Here is an 18,685-nt window from a genome sequence, read left to right as displayed (position 1 = left end):
GTAGGCTCCCGCGCCCCCCCCCCGCGCGACGCCGTGGGCTCTCCCTGTGCCCTGAGGCCGCTCCAGCGGAACGACCCAACTCGCGGCACTGCGGAGGGGGGCGGCGGAGGGGAGAGGGCCTGCGGGTTCCCCGGGGTCTGCGCTGTCGCTCGTGCGGCGACGGCGGTTGGAGCAGCTCGCGGCCTCCCTGCGGTGCCTGCGGGGCTGGAGAGGGCTCTAGGGGTTGCGTGAGTTCGGTGGGGCCGGGGAGAGGCGGGCGGCGGTGCTGGCCCTCACCCCCCCGCCTCCTCGGGCCGCGCGGGGCCGCGGGTCCCGCTCCTGCCGCCGCGGCACACCCCCCCCCCCCCCATCAACGCGCCGCATTTCGCAGCTCCTCAAAACCCTGAAAATGCACCGGTGAAGCATGGCAGTCCGTCTTTCGTGTCATCCCCGCTGCCCTGCGCTTGCCTAGGGGAAAGGGAGCAGCTATTGACTGTCTAGAAAGTAAAGTACTGAAAATGGCTTCATGTAAAAAAAAGAAAAAAAAGCGTCATATCCACGAAGAAACGGGCGGTGGTGGCAGGGAGGAAGGGGCTCCTGCGCGAGGGCTTCAGGTGTGTTAGCGCCGAGGGTCTGCCCGCCTGCGGCTGCCCGTGCTGGGGGCCTGCGCTGGCGAAGGGGAGCGAGGCCGCGGGCAGAGCCGGGGATCCCCAGTGGGCAGCCGAGGTCAGCAGGGTTGGTACGAAGTGATTTGGGCAGAAACGTTTTTTCCTCTAGCTCGCTGGTTATGCAGGACGTGTCAGGTGAGAGGGCAGAGTTAGGCCAGGCTGTCCTCTCATGCACAAAAACCGTGTCTAACTAGGTGCTGAACGGGTTACCAGCATGCTGTACCTACACGCTGCCACCAAAAGTCAAGTTCTTAAGCCGCTGTCTTGATCATGCTCACACTTTGGAGTTTGTAACGCTTTCCTGGATAAAACCGTTTGTACGGCAGCTACGTATGGAAACATGACAGTTCTGTTTGCTCCCTGCTTAAAATGTATTTTAAAAGAAGAAAATATACTGATTTATGTATTTGATTTCTAGGAAATAAGCATTCAGCTGCTCTGAAGAATGAAGATGCTGTTCAGAGGTATAATTACATGCTTATGTAGTAAAAAGTTCTTGCATTTCTGAGCCTCCTCTGTTGGGAGAATGGCTTTGGGGTAATAGAGCAGTCCTAAGTAGGGTTTCTGTGTGTGCAAAAAATATCTGCTGTTTCCCCATTGTATCAGTTGGTCTAACAAAAATTATCTTTTCTCGCAGAGCTCTCGGGTTTTTTGTTTGTTTTTAAAGTGTCACAGGCACAACAAACCTACTAATACAGTTACCTTTTGGCAATAATGTATTTACTTACCAAATGGGTAGTTCTTTCCCTCTTGAAGCTTTTGGTTCATTCTTCTGTGGTCTCTTGCTAATAAGAGTCAATGCTTTTTCTGACTGTGGGGGAGATAGAAGTAAACCAGGGTTGGAAACTTGTTTGGTCGCTGTGGCTATTACAAAATTACTAGTTCAATTGCTTGTTGCTTTGTTAGGCCAGCATAGTGAGATGCAGAAAAATATAAGCTGCTGTATTTCAGAAAAAAAGATACAGATGTGATTGGGTGAATTGTTCACGGGAGTCTGCTCTCTCTGTCATTCAGTGTCTGTTCTGTTACAGGAAAGCAGCCCTGGAAGCTGCTATTAGAAAGAAAATTGAATTTGAGAAAAAAGCACTATATACTGTTGAACAACTGCTGGAAGAGAACATTACTGAAGAGTTCCTTGTGAATTCTGTAAGTGTTGCATACTATTTTGTATATTAGTGTCCAACTTTAAAAAAGTTCTTGGAACAATTTTCTGAAGTTTAGAATATACAGATCTCTCCAGATCTGATGACAGTTACCTTATTTTCAGGGTTTTGCAGTGAAAATATGCCCTGTTTTTAAAGGACAGTATACACTTATGAATCTTCACTTTTATTACCACAGCCTTCCTTTATGCTTCTTGGGCTCCTGACTGATGGGTGAAATATTAAAATGGTCAGTCCAGATCACCTCTTCTGTGGATTTAGGGAAAGTTTCTCCAGTGCTGCTCTTTGCCCTGAAGTTTATCCAGCAGCACAGTTTTGCTGGCACTGTATGAGGATTACTCCTGCTGGAGTTACCTGAAGTGAAGCTCTGCAGATAACATGTTACAGTTCTGGTATATTTGTGTTTCCTAGCTACCTTTTCCATGACCAAATTGGAAATGGTACATAGAATGGAAGCTCTTGCCACAGTAGGAGAAAGATGGCCACATATGGTGAATTGAGTCCAGATTTAGTTGCGTGATCCAGGCCAAATACAGGATAGTTTCATCTGGCCAAAGCTGAGAAATCAAGCTCGGGATGACTGTGTTGTGCAGTGAGAATTAACATGGAGCTTTTTAGCAGTTTTGTGAACATGCCTAGGAATATAACTGCAATTACTTTTACTTGATACTGTAGTTAGCTGAAAATGATTCCATAAAATATTTTCTTTCTAATAATAAAAATAAAAAAGCGGTTCATCATACTAAATGCTGTTTCTACAAAATAAATAGTTTCGATGGAACTTTCCTCATCAAGCTCAATAAATTTGGGAGATGGCTTAAGGTAGTTAAGTTTTTCCTTGATATGAGTGCTGTAGCGCAGTATATAAATCTGCATGAGGGCTTTTTTGTGAATGGAATGAGGGGGGAGCGCAAAAGACTTCAAAGTGTTTTGGGATTGTGCAGATAAGAAGAGGAAACTTTCTGAAATTGCAGAAATTTTTGCAGGAAAGGAAATACCTTTTCTACCTTTTGTCAATGTTTAGATACCTGGGAGGGGCAGAAGAATGTAGCTGCAAAAGTATAAAAAGTGTTGGTAAATAGGTGTATATAATATGTCAGTAGAGGAAAATTGTGAAAATGTGTCATGCTAAAGACAAAATAATGAGACTTTTTTCTAAGTAAAGAAAAGTGGGTGTGTCATGCTTTCTCAGTTCATTCACTATTTTACTATTTTACTGTATAAGTTCTAAATAGTGTTTATTAATTAGATACTGTTATAAAATTTAAAATATTCATATGCTTATGAGAGGTTTTGAGAATGACAAATAACAGATCTTATAATATCTGTTGATGAACTATTTTCTTGTCATTTTAGGGAAAAATTATTACACCGTCTCACTATAAAGACATTGTTGACGAACGTTCTATCATCAAACTATGCGGTTATCCTCTGTGTCAAAATAAACTGGAAAACGTAAGTTGCTTTTTATTAGTGCTCTTATCAAAAGCCTGTTAGCGTTTTCTTAATTCTCTTGCATTTCCTTTTTCATTTTAAGCATACAATTTTAAACATGGATTAAAATATTATCAAGTAATGAGCCAGTGGTTCCATAACTCCATTTTGGTATAGTCCTTCTGAAGTAAAAGGTTAAACCTGATCAGTTGACAATCACTACTTTATGACTGAATCCCTTGGCATCTACTTTGACAGTAATAAAGATGAATAAGGAGCGGCTTCATGGCCTTTCTTTGTGCCTGCAGAAACTTTCTAATCTAGTTCCTTCCTTGATGAGACCACATATCTCTGAGAAGAAGGACTGAACTGATAAAAAAAAAATACGATGCAGGAATATTACTGTATGAGTGCATATATATCTGGTCTAGAAATATATCACCTGTGTAAAGATCAGAGTCGCACTTAAATACGGTACTTCAGAGCTTGCTTAAGCAGAACTTGAAGTTCAGTTGTAAAACTTGTGATGTGATTCCAGCTGTGGTATACCTGATTATCTGAGAAAATCTGTTCGAGTAGAAAAGTTTACTCTTTTGCACTTCATATGTCCCCACAGAAATTCCCTTGGTAACTATATTGTATTTATGTATATATTTATGTAAGTTCCTCTTTATGTTTATATTGGGGGCAGTCTCTAACAGTAGTGTCTCACAGGTGTATAAATAGAGGAAAGTTAGAAAAGGACATGTATGTAATTGCCCAGTGCTTATACATATATAAAGTTTCTCCCATAGAAGTTCCATTGCTTTTACTGTCAGCACAGGGTGTCTTGTAGTTGTTTTCTACTGATAGCAAAATGTAAATGATTAATGATAAATTCCAGTTTTTGCATCAGAGGAGGTAATACCAAGAGAATTTAGAAATTAGGTTGTTGGAGTATGTAATTCGTTTTTAATACATGAATTAAAAATTTAGTTTTCTGAAAAGTCATGATGGTAGTTAGTCTTGCTGATGAAGGCATATCGTTTTAGGTGCCAAAACAGAAGTACAGAATTTCAACGAAAACAAACAGAGTTTATGATATTACTGAAAGAAAGGTACGGTAACAAGCTATTTCTAAAATGTATTTAATACTGTCTCAAGACCTGAAATACATTTTGTAAGAGCATTCATACAGAGGTTTGACTCAGAGCTAATATGTTTGGTTCTTACAAAAATAGCTTTCATGAATCTCTAGAATATGGAGTTCCTAGATAGTGTGTTTCAGTTTCTGGATGCTCTCTTTGGAAAGAACAAGCTATTATCTTCCTTTCTAAATTAAAGCATAACATGGAAAATTGTACTCCAATAGCAGGTTGTTTGAATGTGGTAATGCTGATCTATTAAAGACATGTTTGTGAGCAAGTATTTTCCATTTTTCTCCAGCATCGTCAACAAGCTTTTGTGGGGTCAAAGTGCACATCCTTTTAATTCTCAAATGTCTGTAACAGTGCAATATAAATTCCCTCCTATGCATTCTATGGTGTAATTACTGGTATAGTTCGTTTTGGGGTTTTTTGTTTTTTGTTTTTTTTTGAGGCCTTTTCAGTATAAAATCTTTCTTTATGAAGTCTGTTTCTTTCTTTAAGCACATTTACGGGTGTGCTTGAGTAATGTCTCCAGTGCCTGCTCACAAGATACACAATAAACAGCTGGTGATAATACCTTAAATTGCAGGATGAGTGTTTCTAGTTCCAGAACAGATATCTTCAGTGCCCTTATTTACTTTCCTTTCTTCTGGTTATCACTCTGGGGATACACAAAATTCCAACAATTGCTTTCTCAAGTTACCAAGCATGACTCTGGGAAGAACTGGGATGTTTTGTCTTGTTCCCCGCTGCAGGTGTGCTGGCTAACTTCTCAAAGGCACTGCAAAATTTTAGGTGTTATTCTGGGGTATTACAAAAAATCAAAGTTCTGTGCTGACTAAAATGCATATTATAAATTTTCATTGTTAAACATCTGAATTGCATTGCATGTCTTTAAACAGTTGGCTAGGCCAGCTTGTTGGGTTAGAGATTGCTTTTGAATGTTTATTATTATTGTGTAGAACCTGATACAGCTTTGGTTGTCAGTACATAATAGAAGCACAAAAAAGAGGATGGGGAGGAGAAAAAGTTACAAGTGGTTTGTGGGGAATGGTATGGGGCCATTTGTTAGGTTTGATTTCTCACGATGAATTAAAAGCCTAACATAGACCTAAAAAGAAATATGAATTGGTACTTGAATTTTACAGGTATGAGAAACATGGATTGTATACCTTTCTTTGAGTATTAAAGATGTCTTTAGTCATACTTTGTCTGCTTTCTCTGTCTTGCTTCCAGTGTTTTTGCAGCAACTTTTGCTATAGAGCATCTAAATATTTTGAAGCTCAAATTTCCAAAAGTCCGGTATGGATGCGAGAAGAAGAAAAGCAAGTATAACTTTAGTATTTTCAAAATGAGCAATGAATATATAATTTCTCTATCCAAGCTGCAATGCTAATTATCGCTATGATGCATCAGAATGGTTAGGCTGAAGTAGAGGTAACTGATATTAACTGCTGCTAACGTGATAGCTTAACATGGTGTTCATTTTATAAGTGTTGTTACCATATTAATTAGTATATTGACATGAATCGATACTGTTCACGACTGCACAATAGACATGACTGTATTAGCTTAGAGGGCAGACTAGTCATTGATAATAATCAATTCATATTAATATAAAAGTGTATTTGTTAGGACTGGATTTTTACAAGCCATATAGGGTACAGGAATAATTCATTTTATCCTGTTACAAGAGAGCTTCTAATTTTAGGAGAGCGCTAGGGCTAGTCTTAAGGTTAGATCCTGAATGCTTGCACCTGAAAATAGACTATAGCATGAAGAGTTTCTTTATCCTGAGTAAAATGCTAATGCCAGATTGCCCATTTCCTGTTCTTACTGATTAAAACAGTACACATTTCAAAGACTCTAACACAGTCCCTGTTTTAATGAGTTGACTAGCTTAGGAAACAAAGGTCTGCAAATAATGAACTGCACCACTGGGTGACACTGTTTAATAGTAAATAGCTGTGTAGAGAACGTTCAACTGAGTTTATTCAGCTTGCTTTCTCCAAAACGATACTACTTGTAATCTTCTGGCTTTCAACAGAAGAAACAAGCAGAAACTGAATCTATAAGCTTGATTTCACAGCTCAAATCAGTCATATGAAATACCTGATCAATGGCAGAAGCGGTTTAGAGATCTGATCTGAGGAATTCTAGTAGGTAAAATCAATCTCTTAATGAAGTGTTTAGGGAAACTGACTAGTGCTCTGGTGGTATTGTTTTTCTGTTTTTTAAAGAAAATATTTATAAAATCTCTCTTTATTGTTAACATCAGAAGCATATGCTTCTGATATACCTGACACAGTTAATTATTTATGCTGAGTGGCACATTATTATCCCCCACACACACCCCCAAATAAACAATCCAAGTAGTGCATGGCTTCACCTAAAACTCTAAAGATAAGTTACTTGGTATTAATAATTTAAATCATTTTATGTTTTCACCTTTAGTTTCCAGACTCAGTTCCTTGATGTGAATAGTGCAGCTTGCATCTTTTTAAACCTATTCTTTATACTGTCTAAGCTTAAGGTGTTACTGCATTGACTTGCATTTGGCACATGCTTAAAAGGTTTTCTTTCCTTCATGAGAAGGATGGGTAAGGATTTAAGCTTTAAGTGTTGGATAAGACATATAGGAACTGCCTCATAACTGAATTGAAGGACATAAACTGCAATTAGAACTTCAGAAAGAAACTGTTCAGAATCTGTTTATTGATGCTTCTTAGTGTTTCTGGAAACCTTTGAACTCTTAAAGCAGTATAACTTGATAGCCTAATTTCTAACAAAGTAATATTTCAAATATTACCTAAATATTACGATACATGTTTTCTTTGTGGATTTGGGGCATTTTCCTATAAGCTGCCAAGGATTATTTTTCCTATAGGAATCTTGTGATCCATGTGGAGAAGTTGAGAGAGCTGAGCGTGTTAAGTTTGGTGAAGCAGAGACCAAAGGGTGATCTAGTAGCAGTCTACACCTATTTGAAAGAAAGTTACAAAGATGACAGAGCTTTTGGTTGATGTCAGACAGCTTAACAAGGGGTGATGGATACGAATTGTGGTGTGGGGGGTTCAGGTTGGTCATATGGACAGAAATTTGCCCTAAGAGCACAGCGGAATCTCCATGTTTGAAGGTTTCCAAAATTTGGCTTCATGAAGCTGTGGCTGACCTAATCTAAAGCTGGTGAAATCCCATTATAAACAGGAGGTCAAACTGGAAACCTCCAGAGGTCCCTTCTGGCTAACTATGACTTGCTGATTTTATTAAATGTTGCTCAGCATAACAGCATTGTGCCGCAAACACTTGCAAGTCATGCTCTATGAACACAAATGAACCTGCTCTAGCTGACTGAGCAGGTAGTGTTGTATTAGATGTTGAAAGGGACCTCTGGAGATCCTCAACTGTTCTATGATTCTCTGTACTAATGTGTATTCCAAGAGCATTGGTTTGGGAGAAAAATCTTTACTCCGTATCTTCTTTTTGCAGACCACCAGACATAGAGCTGCTGAAAGAGGGACAGAGGTATACCAAACAATGATTTTTGTTGTTGTTATATGCACTTATAGCTAGAAATATTAGCATCACACCAGGTGAAAGGGAAATCTTGTATTTCCTGTGTTATACAAAAGACCTTATTAGATTCTACACAAAGGATTATTTGTTTTGTTTAGCTTTTTCTTTTGTGATTCTAAAACAGCATATTTGATCTGTATGATTTAGTATACAGCTGCTCTTGGCCCGTATATCTTAAATGAGCCTGTTGAAACCTGAAACGAATATACTGTTTGTACTTTGCATATTTTATATCATCTCTTCTTTATAAACAAAATGGTACCAATTATATGTGTTGAAAGCTTCTGTACTTCATAATCGAAACATCTGTATCAGCTAAATTGAAGTCATGCAACTCTGTCATCTCTCGGTATACTGCTGTACATTGTGATTTTTTTTTTTTGCTTTATTTTGCAACACATGGCCATTAGGGGGCAAACTTGCATATGCTTGAAACAAGTTCTGCTGTCCCCCTGATTTTAGAGTATTGAGATTTTATACACACACACACAATGCCTATCTTCATTTTTAAATTGTAATATATTAAAACTCATCGTGGTAAGTCTGACCTTCTTCTGCTTTCTTTAATATCTTGTTTTCTATTCCTTTTTAACTGCCAGTAAGGAGCTGGTAACTTGCTTGTCTAAGTAGTCTTGACTGCAGAACATTACAACTCTTTGAATTAGAGGACTTTTAGAAGAGAAGCCATGATTCTTTAAAGTGAAAAAGTACACTTCTGGTATCAGGGAAAAATGCTTTCTTAATCTTATGTGCTAATGAAAAGCTGTTATAATTAATATCCATTTCTTATTTCATCCATGGCTTGTGTTTTCTGTTACAGTGGTCAGTCTGGAGAAGAGGTGAAACTATGTGATGAAGTAATTAAAGCTTCTGACATTGAAAATCCTAGGGAATCTTCAAACCCATGTGAATCTGGTTTTGCTGGCACTGTCAGTGACAGCAGTAGTGATACCGAACAAGAATTTGTTTCTTCTGTTCTACCAGGAAGTCAGTCAAGTTCAGCCAGTCTTGCACAACAATTGCACAGAAAAAGTATCCTCAAAAAGAAACATTTTCAGAAAGCATATTCCAGCCCTAAAAATGAAGACTTGGATGTGGTAGAAGCCACTGAACAACTCTCTAATTGTAAGCTAACTGTAACTCCATCAAAAAATACTATTCCTGGAAAATCAAATACTGCAGAAAACTATGAAAATACCTGTAGTGGTTCACAGATAGTTTTTTTGGGTGTGAGCAAAAAAGGGGCAGAACAGCTTAAAAGGATGCTGGCTAACTCAAAACAACATAAAAAGTATGAACTGAGGGATCCAGTTAATTGTCTGGCTGCCAAAGGCAGTTTATTAGAAGTGCTTAAGCAAACCTTTATGGAATGGAGAACTGAAGAAACTTTAAAATTTCTCTATGGTTCAGACTATGCTTCTTTGTGCTCATCAGAATGCACATCAGCTGCCAACCAAGAGAATGAAGAACTTGATGAGGATGACTTAGATGCAGCTGATGATCTTAGTAGTATTGCTACAGGGGAGTCTGAAAACAGTTTGAACCGTTCTTTACCTTTTAGAGGTTCGAGTGGAGTAATTAAGCCTGTGCCTAGTTACGAAAAGTTAAAAGAAGAAACAGAATTTCTGGAACTCCGAGTAAAAGAGTTCTATAAAGGAAAGTGCATCATGGCTGAAGAGGCAGTGACGCATGCACAAGTAGAGGAGCGTCACAGCAGAGATAAAGTAAGTGTCCAGTGGAATTGTGTCCGGGCTGTTTAAAGTTTGCCTCCAAAGAATTATACAAGGTCTTTGTTTCTGTCTCCGTAACTGGATACTGGCCTAGGTTATGACAAGCTATTAATGCAAAATATAAAAGGAGGGTTGGGTAGATTCACAATAATCCCATAAGCCTGAAGAAACATATATTAGGTTGATAAGAATGAATTTTTTTGACTGTTTGACACACACTGAGTTCTGAAGGCTGCCTTTCAGTTCGAGAAGCATAAAAGATTATTCCATTGCTTGAGCACAACTTGAACATGGTCTGAGGCAAGCAGAGGAAATGCTGGTAAACTGAAATGGGAGGAGTTAAGAAGTAGATGAACCCTATGCAGTTTTTGTAATGCAAGAGAAAGTCAGTGTACAAAAGGTACAGTTGTCTCTGTAATCTCTGCAGAAGGGCTAAATATACAACCTTCAACTACTGTACTGAATCCCTTCGCTTTATAAAGACTTTCTGATGCTTCAGTTTATAACTGTTGTGTTAACTAATTGCAATGAGGTGAAGCTGTTACAGAACCAAGTGTGAGGAGAGCTTACTGCCTAGAAAGGCTGGTGGTTACCTCGAGTCAGGGGACTAGGGATTCTAAGAGTCTGTATAGCAAAGGTTTCTATAAACCTCTGCTCCCTTGCAGGGCAGGTAAGGAAGGTTTCCTTAGAAGAAACAGTGCATTGTAAGACAGAGTAGATCTCAGGTGAGGGGGAAAAATTACTGTTTCCCCTCCCCTCTTTGATTCATTAAACAGAACTTTAATTTAATGAATATTTTTCCTTTAATTCATGACAGGGCATACTTGAGTTTGGATTTATTTCTTTCTTGAGTAAGACTATTCTTTGTTCCTTATCGTTAAACTTCTCTGAGTTGGATCCTGCTAATTTGTTTAAGTTTAAAAACAAAAAACCAAAAAACAAAGGATTTGCAGGCTGTGAGAGTTGTAGAGCTGTCTGAGGTTTTACTCCCTCCAAGTCAGGTGGGCCAGCTGACGGCAGCCAGGTGGTCTTGTTCACTACTGTAAAAACAGTATGCTGATTAGACTAGGTAGGTTGTACAGTTTGTACTGGCATGTGATATTGCTTTTGTTTTTAAAGTTCAAGTGTGGTAATGGCATCAGAGGGTATATTTTTCAAAATGCCTCTTTGTGTAAAAAGTTTAGTCTGACTTAATTTTTTTTAATAATTTACCATTAGTTATAATAAAGCATCTAGCATACTGCTTTGCAAAGAAAGGGGAAAAGTAGATCAGCAGGCAAACCATATGTTGGGTCAGATTAAGTAAAGTTCTGTCCATTAAGAATTTTTTTTTTTTTCTGTTCAGAGATCAGTGTTTTCTTATTTAAACATCTATTGATAAAATGTGACTATTTTGATGCATTGAGTATAATTCATGATTAGGTTACAGAGGTTTATGTTTTAATGTTTTAATACAGGATGATCAACAGGAAGATCTCACCTTCCCACTTGTTGATTCAAATGCACAAATGCAGATTAGAAAGAGGATTGTCCTTGAAAAACTGAGAAAAGCGTAAGCGTTTCTTGTTTTCTTAAATATCGAGCTGGAGTTGCTGCTCATTCATCATCACTTCAAGTAACAGACTGTGCAAGGATGTTCTGGCCTTTCCTAAGTGGCATTGGTTATAAGTTAAAGCCATTATTGCTGTAAAGACTTTGCTAATTTCTCAGATGATCATTTGTGATACAGTTTTAGAGATCGGTTTTGACAGCCTTCTGAGGTAGATGTTAAAAGTTTGTTACTGACGTATTCTGTAAAAGAAACTTGCCCCTTCCTAAGGCAACCTATTCTGTTTGTTCTTTTGAAATTTTCCTATTGCTCCACTATTTCTGATTCCAGCTGTCTGCTTATAATGGACTGTTATTTCTGTTACATCCTTTTTTGCATCGTAGATTCATCTAAGGTTAGAAGATATATTTTGTGTACCCACCTCATTTAGGTGTGTAGACACCTTTTGTATTTTAATTTTTGACCAAAATAAATATAAATATTTGAAATAATTGAGGCTTGGAATTCTATTCCTCATAATGTAAACTATTGGAGTTTTTTTTAAGAATGTCTTGTCGGAACTGAAATGTGAAGTCAATAGAGTATACATGTAGAACAGTATATTTACTTCCTTCTTTGTATTTGCACTGAACTAGAGCTTCTTATTTTTATAAACAAGTTGTTGTAGAGAAGTTATATTAACCAATGTATTTTGCCCTGTAGATTACCTGCAGTTTTGGGCCCTCTTCAGATTACCTTAGGTGATGTTTACACAGAGCTAAAAAGTCTTGTCAAAACTTTCCGGTAAGTATTGGTCTTTTTTCTTTTTTAGAGTTGGTTTTTGATTTTGTTGTTGTTGGGGCGGGGGGGTGTTGATCGATTAATTACACATGCTGTTGAGTGATTTGGGTGCAGAGGGGGCCCCAGTGCAGATTTGTCCTTCTCTAGCTGTGTCTTCACGTAGGTAACGTCACATTCCCTATGGGCTAACAAGTCATTCCCATCCCCTGCTCCTGACAGTGGCTGGGTCACCAGAATTATTTGTAGGTTTTTAAAAACTAGGCCAGTGGTCTCTGGAGGATGATGGTGAGTCTTTTAAAGGTTCTGCTACCTCGTCACCTCCTATTAAGCATGAGTTTCTGAGTTCTGTCACTTTTTTTTGCTCTGTGCTCCCTATAGCTGGGCTAAATGGTTTTAATGTGATTAATAATTGTTACCACCAGCTTCCAGAACTAGGAAAAAGGTCCAGCTTGACCTGCCCAGCTTCTGATATTGAGGGAAAGGAGAAGCAGATCTAGGGGACCCTTTATCACCACAGATAGTCAGAAGCACTGAGGAGGGTATTTGGAAATACTGGCACTAAAGAAGGAGAGAAATCAGAATAGTAATGACTTCTCTGAATGTTTTTAGGTTTTCTTTTGGGCCACAGCTCTCATATCTTGGACCTAGAGCAGGTCCTACATCCTGAAGCATTGTTAGAGTAAGGAGTCAGTTGTTAACTGTGTGTAGTCTAGCACTCTTATAACTTTTTTTTTCCCACTAACCTACATAAGTTTCACATGTACCTTTCAGAAACTCATTCTTGTGGCATTTGCCACAAGGGATCTAGGCTTTCATGAGTAGAAACCCAATTCCACCTGAAGCCCTTACGATTTATCTTACATGGAAGCACCCCACTGGAATACTGATTTCTGTATGTGGTATTTCTAGTTGTGGAACCAATTCTTGTTCCTTTTCCTTTCTGGTAACACTGTGCATGATTTCCTTTAATTAGAATTTTTAGCATTTGAACTCGATTCTGTAATTGCAGTCTTTAAGAGTTTTATTGTTGCTGATAGCAAAAAATATAAAAGTACAGGAAACAGAGAAGTAGTAAAGGCCTTTGGGCCCTTTCTCCTTCTTGCATTTCTGATAAAGGAGGGTCTGTTGATCCACAAATGCTACCTCATGGATATTAAGAAGAAGACATAGGTTTGAATCCTTAATTCTATACATTAGCTTAAATTTACCTCATGTGAGTATTCTCACTGATCGGAGGTTGAATGCTTTTACGGGAGGACCTGGGAGAAGTTTTAACCTGTACTTGTGTTTGCAGGTCTTATAAATTGTTGCTTTCTTTGTTAATGTGCTTAAAATGCTTAATGAATAAGGAGGCAGCACTGACAAATGCAAGTGCTCTTTTCTGCGTTTTGTACTGGAAATATTTCAGCCTGAAGAACTTGCTGAAGAGGGTAGGAGATAAAACACATGGCAGTACTAGAACTTAGCTGAAGAAGGGTAAAAGAGCATGTGGTGAACTGAGCAACAACAATTTTCAGCTCCATTGGTTTTTAAAGGAACACTTGCAGTTCAGCCTCCTTTGGGCAGCATTTTATTCAATCATCACTGCTGGGAAATGCACTAGAGGGATCTCAAGAGACATTTTAGAATGGCTATAGCTCTTCCCAGGCAAAGTCCCTCAGTGCCTGTAAAGCTTTTGTTACGAAAACTGAGATGTCAAATAATTCTCCAGAGTGTGTAAGGGCACTTTGTTAAAAGATCAAGAGAAAATTAGCTATTTATATAGAAGTCTAGGCTAAATGATTAAGTTTGTGAATGTGATTTAAAAAAAAAAAAAAAAGAAAGAAAGAAAGCTTAATAGCACATATTGAAAACAGAATTTCTTTTGTACCCTATGGTTACAAATATTTTAACTCCTTTTATGGAGCTCATTGTTGACATTGAACTCTGTCAATGAATGTGATATAGTTGCTGCTTAAAGATGGGTTCAAGACTTTTTATTAAAGCTTTGTCTTAACTTTTTTTCCAAGATAATATTTTAACTTTTAAATGAGTATTATTAGTGCATGCTACCTAATGTACGCTCACCAACAGACTTTAACATGTTACCATCGTTAATTGGAGTTTTAAATTCTGAGTTTCAGCTTAGTTAGCAACACTTTCCTGTGGACAGGGTTCTGTATGGAAATATGGAAGTCACAGAATTTTAATGACCTTTTCTCTTCAGCACTGGAGAGAACTGGTTTACATCACTGAATTGCCGATTGAGCAGACCATTATAATGAGATAGGGTGGATATAACAGTGTTTGCTAACATAATTAGAACATTTACTGTGACCATGTCAAACTTGAGCATGCAGGTGGTTTCTAAAGCAGCAGATCACCAAAGTAAATGGCCTCCTCTTGAAGAGAATGTAAAGGTACAATAGTAGGTCATTTTCGTTGGTTGTGATCAAATTAAATTATAATTTAGTATGTAAATATGCTGCTCTCTTTTTGGGGTGAAGGGAGAGGAGCTGTCTTTTACTGTTAAGCTGGTGTAGTTGGAGCCTAAAGAAGATGATCTATGCTGCAGTATATGCCTATGCTAAACTGGCACAATAATTCTTGTGTCCCTCTGCTATTCCCTGTTAGACAGCATTCCTGTCAGAAAACAGTTTCCTGTAAATCTCAGAGAATGTAATACTGCTGGGGAAAGGGCGGTGAACCTTTGCATTGCTAAGAGTTTCTTTTCTGTAACTTGCAGTTTGTTGGGGTTCCTGTCCAAGTTCTATCTCAGGGCTCCTGGGGATGCGCTTGAATCTGCTAATCTGCTACTGCAGCAGGCACTGGTTACACATCACTTGGCCACCATTCATTAATGGAGTTTTGCTAGCAAAATCAGCAGCTGACAGTAATTGAATGAGAGGATGTACCAAAGGAAAAAAAGTAGGACCAACCATGTGTGCTGCTCTTTGTCATTTTTGGCTTTAGTTTTTCATTTAGTGGTTACTTTAACTTTGGTCTTTGCTGTACTCCCACAACTTTTATACTAGAGTTCACTTTTTATTGCAGGTCGTGCTCTAATCAGTTATTGGAAGGTGATTTATAATGGAATTTTTCTGCATCTTTTAGCCCTTTATCCCATCAGCTTCTGTCACTTTGATCCAATCTGCCCAATCTGAGCTTCTTCATAGAGTATTAAAAATGCTCTGTGGATCCTGTTGCCTACTGGGTCGTGGAAGCAGTTAAGTCCAGCTGCAGTGCATCTTCCTGCAAAGTGCTGGGGCGAACTACAACACCCACAAACCAGCAACGAAGTGGCCCACAGAGCTATTTGGGATCATCTTCCAGCTTTCTTGGCATACTTGTCCAGCCTTGCAGAGGCTAGGTGGATACATTGTAATTTGAGTTGTGTGTTTTCTTTAGTGGGGAGGGGAGGGAGAATTTAGTCAAACTTCTTGACAAAAAAATATTTCATTGCAAAACCCCAAGTTTTGTTACCCAAGCTGCATACCCCAAGTTTTGTTGTGTTTTTACATTTCTGTGTGATACCTTTATGACAGGACTCTAGTGACCTTTTTCTCCTCTCCTTCACGGATTGTTCTGAAGTAACAGTCTTGGCTAGAGGCAAGACAAAGAATTAGTGAACCATTTTTATAGAGGACTTGCACTTCCCTGTTTTCTGAAAGCTTTGCTCTTCAGAGGCCTTGGTGTTGACACACAGCTTGTCTTTGAAAGTGACTGCCCTTCCACTGCTCCTTATTATTTAAGGCTTCACACCTGTAGGTTGCTAGCTTTAGTCTGATCTGCCTAAAATGGCTTTTTCAATGCAGTTGCACAAGTGCTTCAGGACAGGTGTTGTACCAAAAGGTTACTCGTTGTGGAAGCCTGACTGTTCATCCAGTACATCAGCAAATCCATATCGCTGTATCCTGCAGGTTATCCATGTCTTCTGACTACCTCCTTTGTAAATAGCATATTGATGGCAGTGACTAGTGTTGAGACCTTGCCAATCAATACTAACATTGAATAAGAGTTAATTGACACAAATAACTGCATCTCTTAGTTTGTGTACAAGAATGACGCCTTCCTGTGCTCTAATCAATATGGCTCCTTGTAGAGCATTGAAATAAAACTGCTTTCTCTATTTGACAGAGTTTTCCCAGGTGATTTGGAGCTGTCTCTTCCACTGTATCTCATCATAGCAGATAAACTGGAATGTTACATATGAATTGCCTGTCAAAATGATTCCATCAGGCATTTCTTAGTAGTGTTTATCACTGTCAACAGTATTGAGTCAAGACCTTCAGCCTTTGTTTTGTCTCTTGTTCTGTAACCAGAAAATGTAGCAATTTAGCAGGTCCTAACTTCTGCTAGGTACTGCCATTAGCTATTTCAAATAGTAATTGGTAAACCTGAATCTTTTAATAACAGAAATAATCTATATTTACCAAAACTTTTGGTTCTAATTTGTCATTACAGTATACATATGTATTTTTGCTTTCATCATTTAACAAAATTAGGGCTATGGAGGCACTGCTTGAGTAATCATTGCTTACAAATCTTAGTTTGGTTGGAAGATTTTTGGAATTTGAGGAGAAAAAGGGGACAATATTGCTTTGATCACTACTCCCCTTAAGAATAAATTCTAAGATTTTTTAATTATCTTTCTGAAACAAAGGAATGTGAAAGAATTGTATAAAGCATCTTATTGATAACTGTGCATTTACAATTACAATTTTGATTTTTTAAATTTTTCATAAAGTTAACAGAATTTGAATTTTAACAATGGCAAGTGCCAAATACCTGGCTTTTCCCATTTTTTTAACATCTTTCTTCCATAATTATATTCTTGCTCAAAGAAAATTAAAAAACAAAAACAAAATTCTCTTGAAACTGAATTTGTTGCAAGGTATTTGATTTAAAAATTACTATACTTAAGCAATGTATGCTTGCAGTTTGGAAAAAAGAAGGCTTTTAGTTCCTGTACTGGGATGCTAGAAGTATAACTGATCTTCATAGATCGCTATACTCTGCGAGCCCCTGAGCATAGCAGTGTGCTCTCCTGCTCCTGACGCTGGAATTACTGTACACAATCAGTCAGAAAGGATATGTCTCCACTCTGTCTCCAGCTGTGATTTAGTAAGAAGTTGGAAGCATACTTAACTTTCATTTGTTGGAACTACCATAATTTGTGTGATGACCGTCTGTCATGCTGCCACTAATCACATTTAGTTGTTCTGGTAAAATTGCCAGAATTGGTAGTGTGAAGGGATCCAGTGATAAAGCCTCTAATGGCTAGGCAGCTGACTGTAACTTCTGCTGCTAATGCTGCCATGTGATTTTTTTTTTTTCTCCCCATAAGTGACTTCCAAAAATAGTTCTTTCTGTGAGCTTCCACAGGTTAAAATTTCCAGGAACAGTTTTTTCCTTTGAAATGCCTAAAACTGGCTTAAGTCCTTTCTCCTTAAGTCAGCCTTGAAGATACGATGGAAACCTGTTCTCATACCCCTGCAGTGCTTGGTGTCCTCAATCCTTGCTGTGTCTCCTCTCTTACTGAACACTTGTGCGAAGCTTCTGGTGGAGCAGGTGGAATACCACCTTTTAGGAAAATGATTACCCTCACACCTTCAAGCAACCTCCCATCTTCACCAGTGCCTGTAGAAGTGGGTATGAATGAAGGGTAGCTTCATTCTGGATCTGAATTTATAGTCAGCAAGACAGAAAGGAGGCTGAGAGCAAGAAGAAAGGAAACATATTGAAGCATTTACCTCTTGGTATTTCTGTTGTATGGCACCATCTGTCTAAATCAAATTAATTCTGCTAGCCTTTTTGGATGCCCACATAGCTGCAGTTTCATTGTTAGCTGTGACTTTTCCATAAAATTACTCTTGTCCTGAACACCGTGGATCACACCCAAAATTGGCTGTAACAGTTCAAGTATGACCTCTGCATTTGACTTGAAGCAGCTGTGCCTTACCTAGAAGTTAAACCAAATGTGTCATGAGGCATAAAATACAGCAGCCCTTTTGTTGAATACCCACGTGGTTCTTGATGCATACCTCATTTTCCACCTCTCATATCTACACAGGCTCCCACTGAATAAGTTAGAATTCAAGGTTTCTGTTAATAGTAAGAATCATCAGAGGACAGTTTCTAGTTTCTTACAAAATCCAGTCTGTTTCCGCAACACTAGCTCTTACAGCAAATCTAGATCTGAAATCAGCAGGGGGGAAGGTGAATGTAGGAAGGCCCAACTTTTCAGAAATGTATGTGCAGTTCCTGAGAATTTCCTGCTGGATAAGAGGGAAAGGTGAGCCCTCACAGCACTCGGAGCTATGCTTTGAATTAGCTTCTATTCACTCTTCACATCCCATTTTCATACAGAACAAAGAGACTTGCTGAGAATTCTGCAGTCTCCTCATTACAGGGTGAGATGAGAGAGAACCCTGAAAGTTGGTGAATTGCTCAGATACAGCTGTAATTGCCACATTATAATGTAGCATATTAAATCTTAATGGTAGACTTCAATGAAAATTCAACAGTCAAAACCTGTTAATCTTCACTCTGACTTTAAAATGTTCTGATGTTCTTTAATTTCCATTTTTCAGGTTAACAAACAGAAATATTATTCACAAAATGCCCGAATGGACTCTAATTGCTATTGTCTTGTTATCTGCGTAAGTAACCTATGATATCAAATACTGTCATTGACACT

The 18,685-nt window shown here is 38.5% G+C and overlaps 1 protein-coding gene across 2 annotated transcripts in view; it reads left to right on the top strand.

Moving 5' to 3' along the window:
• RPAP2 (RNA polymerase II associated protein 2) overlaps positions 1-18,685 on the top strand; it is a 41,480-nt gene that overhangs the window by 104 nt on the left and 22,691 nt on the right. Inside the window, exons 2-11 of one of the 2 annotated variants that reach the window (XM_026116546.2) lie at positions 1,066-1,111; positions 1,679-1,793; positions 3,167-3,265; positions 4,276-4,341; positions 5,608-5,696; positions 7,861-7,896; positions 8,768-9,671; positions 11,135-11,229; positions 11,929-12,009; positions 18,579-18,647. In XM_026116546.2, the coding sequence (XP_025972331.2) occupies positions 1,066-1,111; positions 1,679-1,793; positions 3,167-3,265; positions 4,276-4,341; positions 5,608-5,696; positions 7,861-7,896; positions 8,768-9,671; positions 11,135-11,229; positions 11,929-12,009; positions 18,579-18,647 (1,600 nt within the window). The remainder of the gene's footprint in view (positions 1-1,065; positions 1,112-1,678; positions 1,794-3,166; positions 3,266-4,275; positions 4,342-5,607; positions 5,697-7,860; positions 7,897-8,767; positions 9,672-11,134; positions 11,230-11,928; positions 12,010-18,578; positions 18,648-18,685) is intronic. The other variant, XM_064515924.1, reaches the window with a different exon arrangement.

This window comes from Dromaius novaehollandiae, chromosome 8 (assembly GCF_036370855.1).
Source record: "Dromaius novaehollandiae isolate bDroNov1 chromosome 8, bDroNov1.hap1, whole genome shotgun sequence".
Taxonomy (NCBI): Eukaryota; Metazoa; Chordata; class Aves; order Casuariiformes; family Dromaiidae; genus Dromaius; species Dromaius novaehollandiae.
Note: the sequence above shows the minus strand (reverse complement) of the source record. Positions and strands in the feature narration are given on the sequence as shown.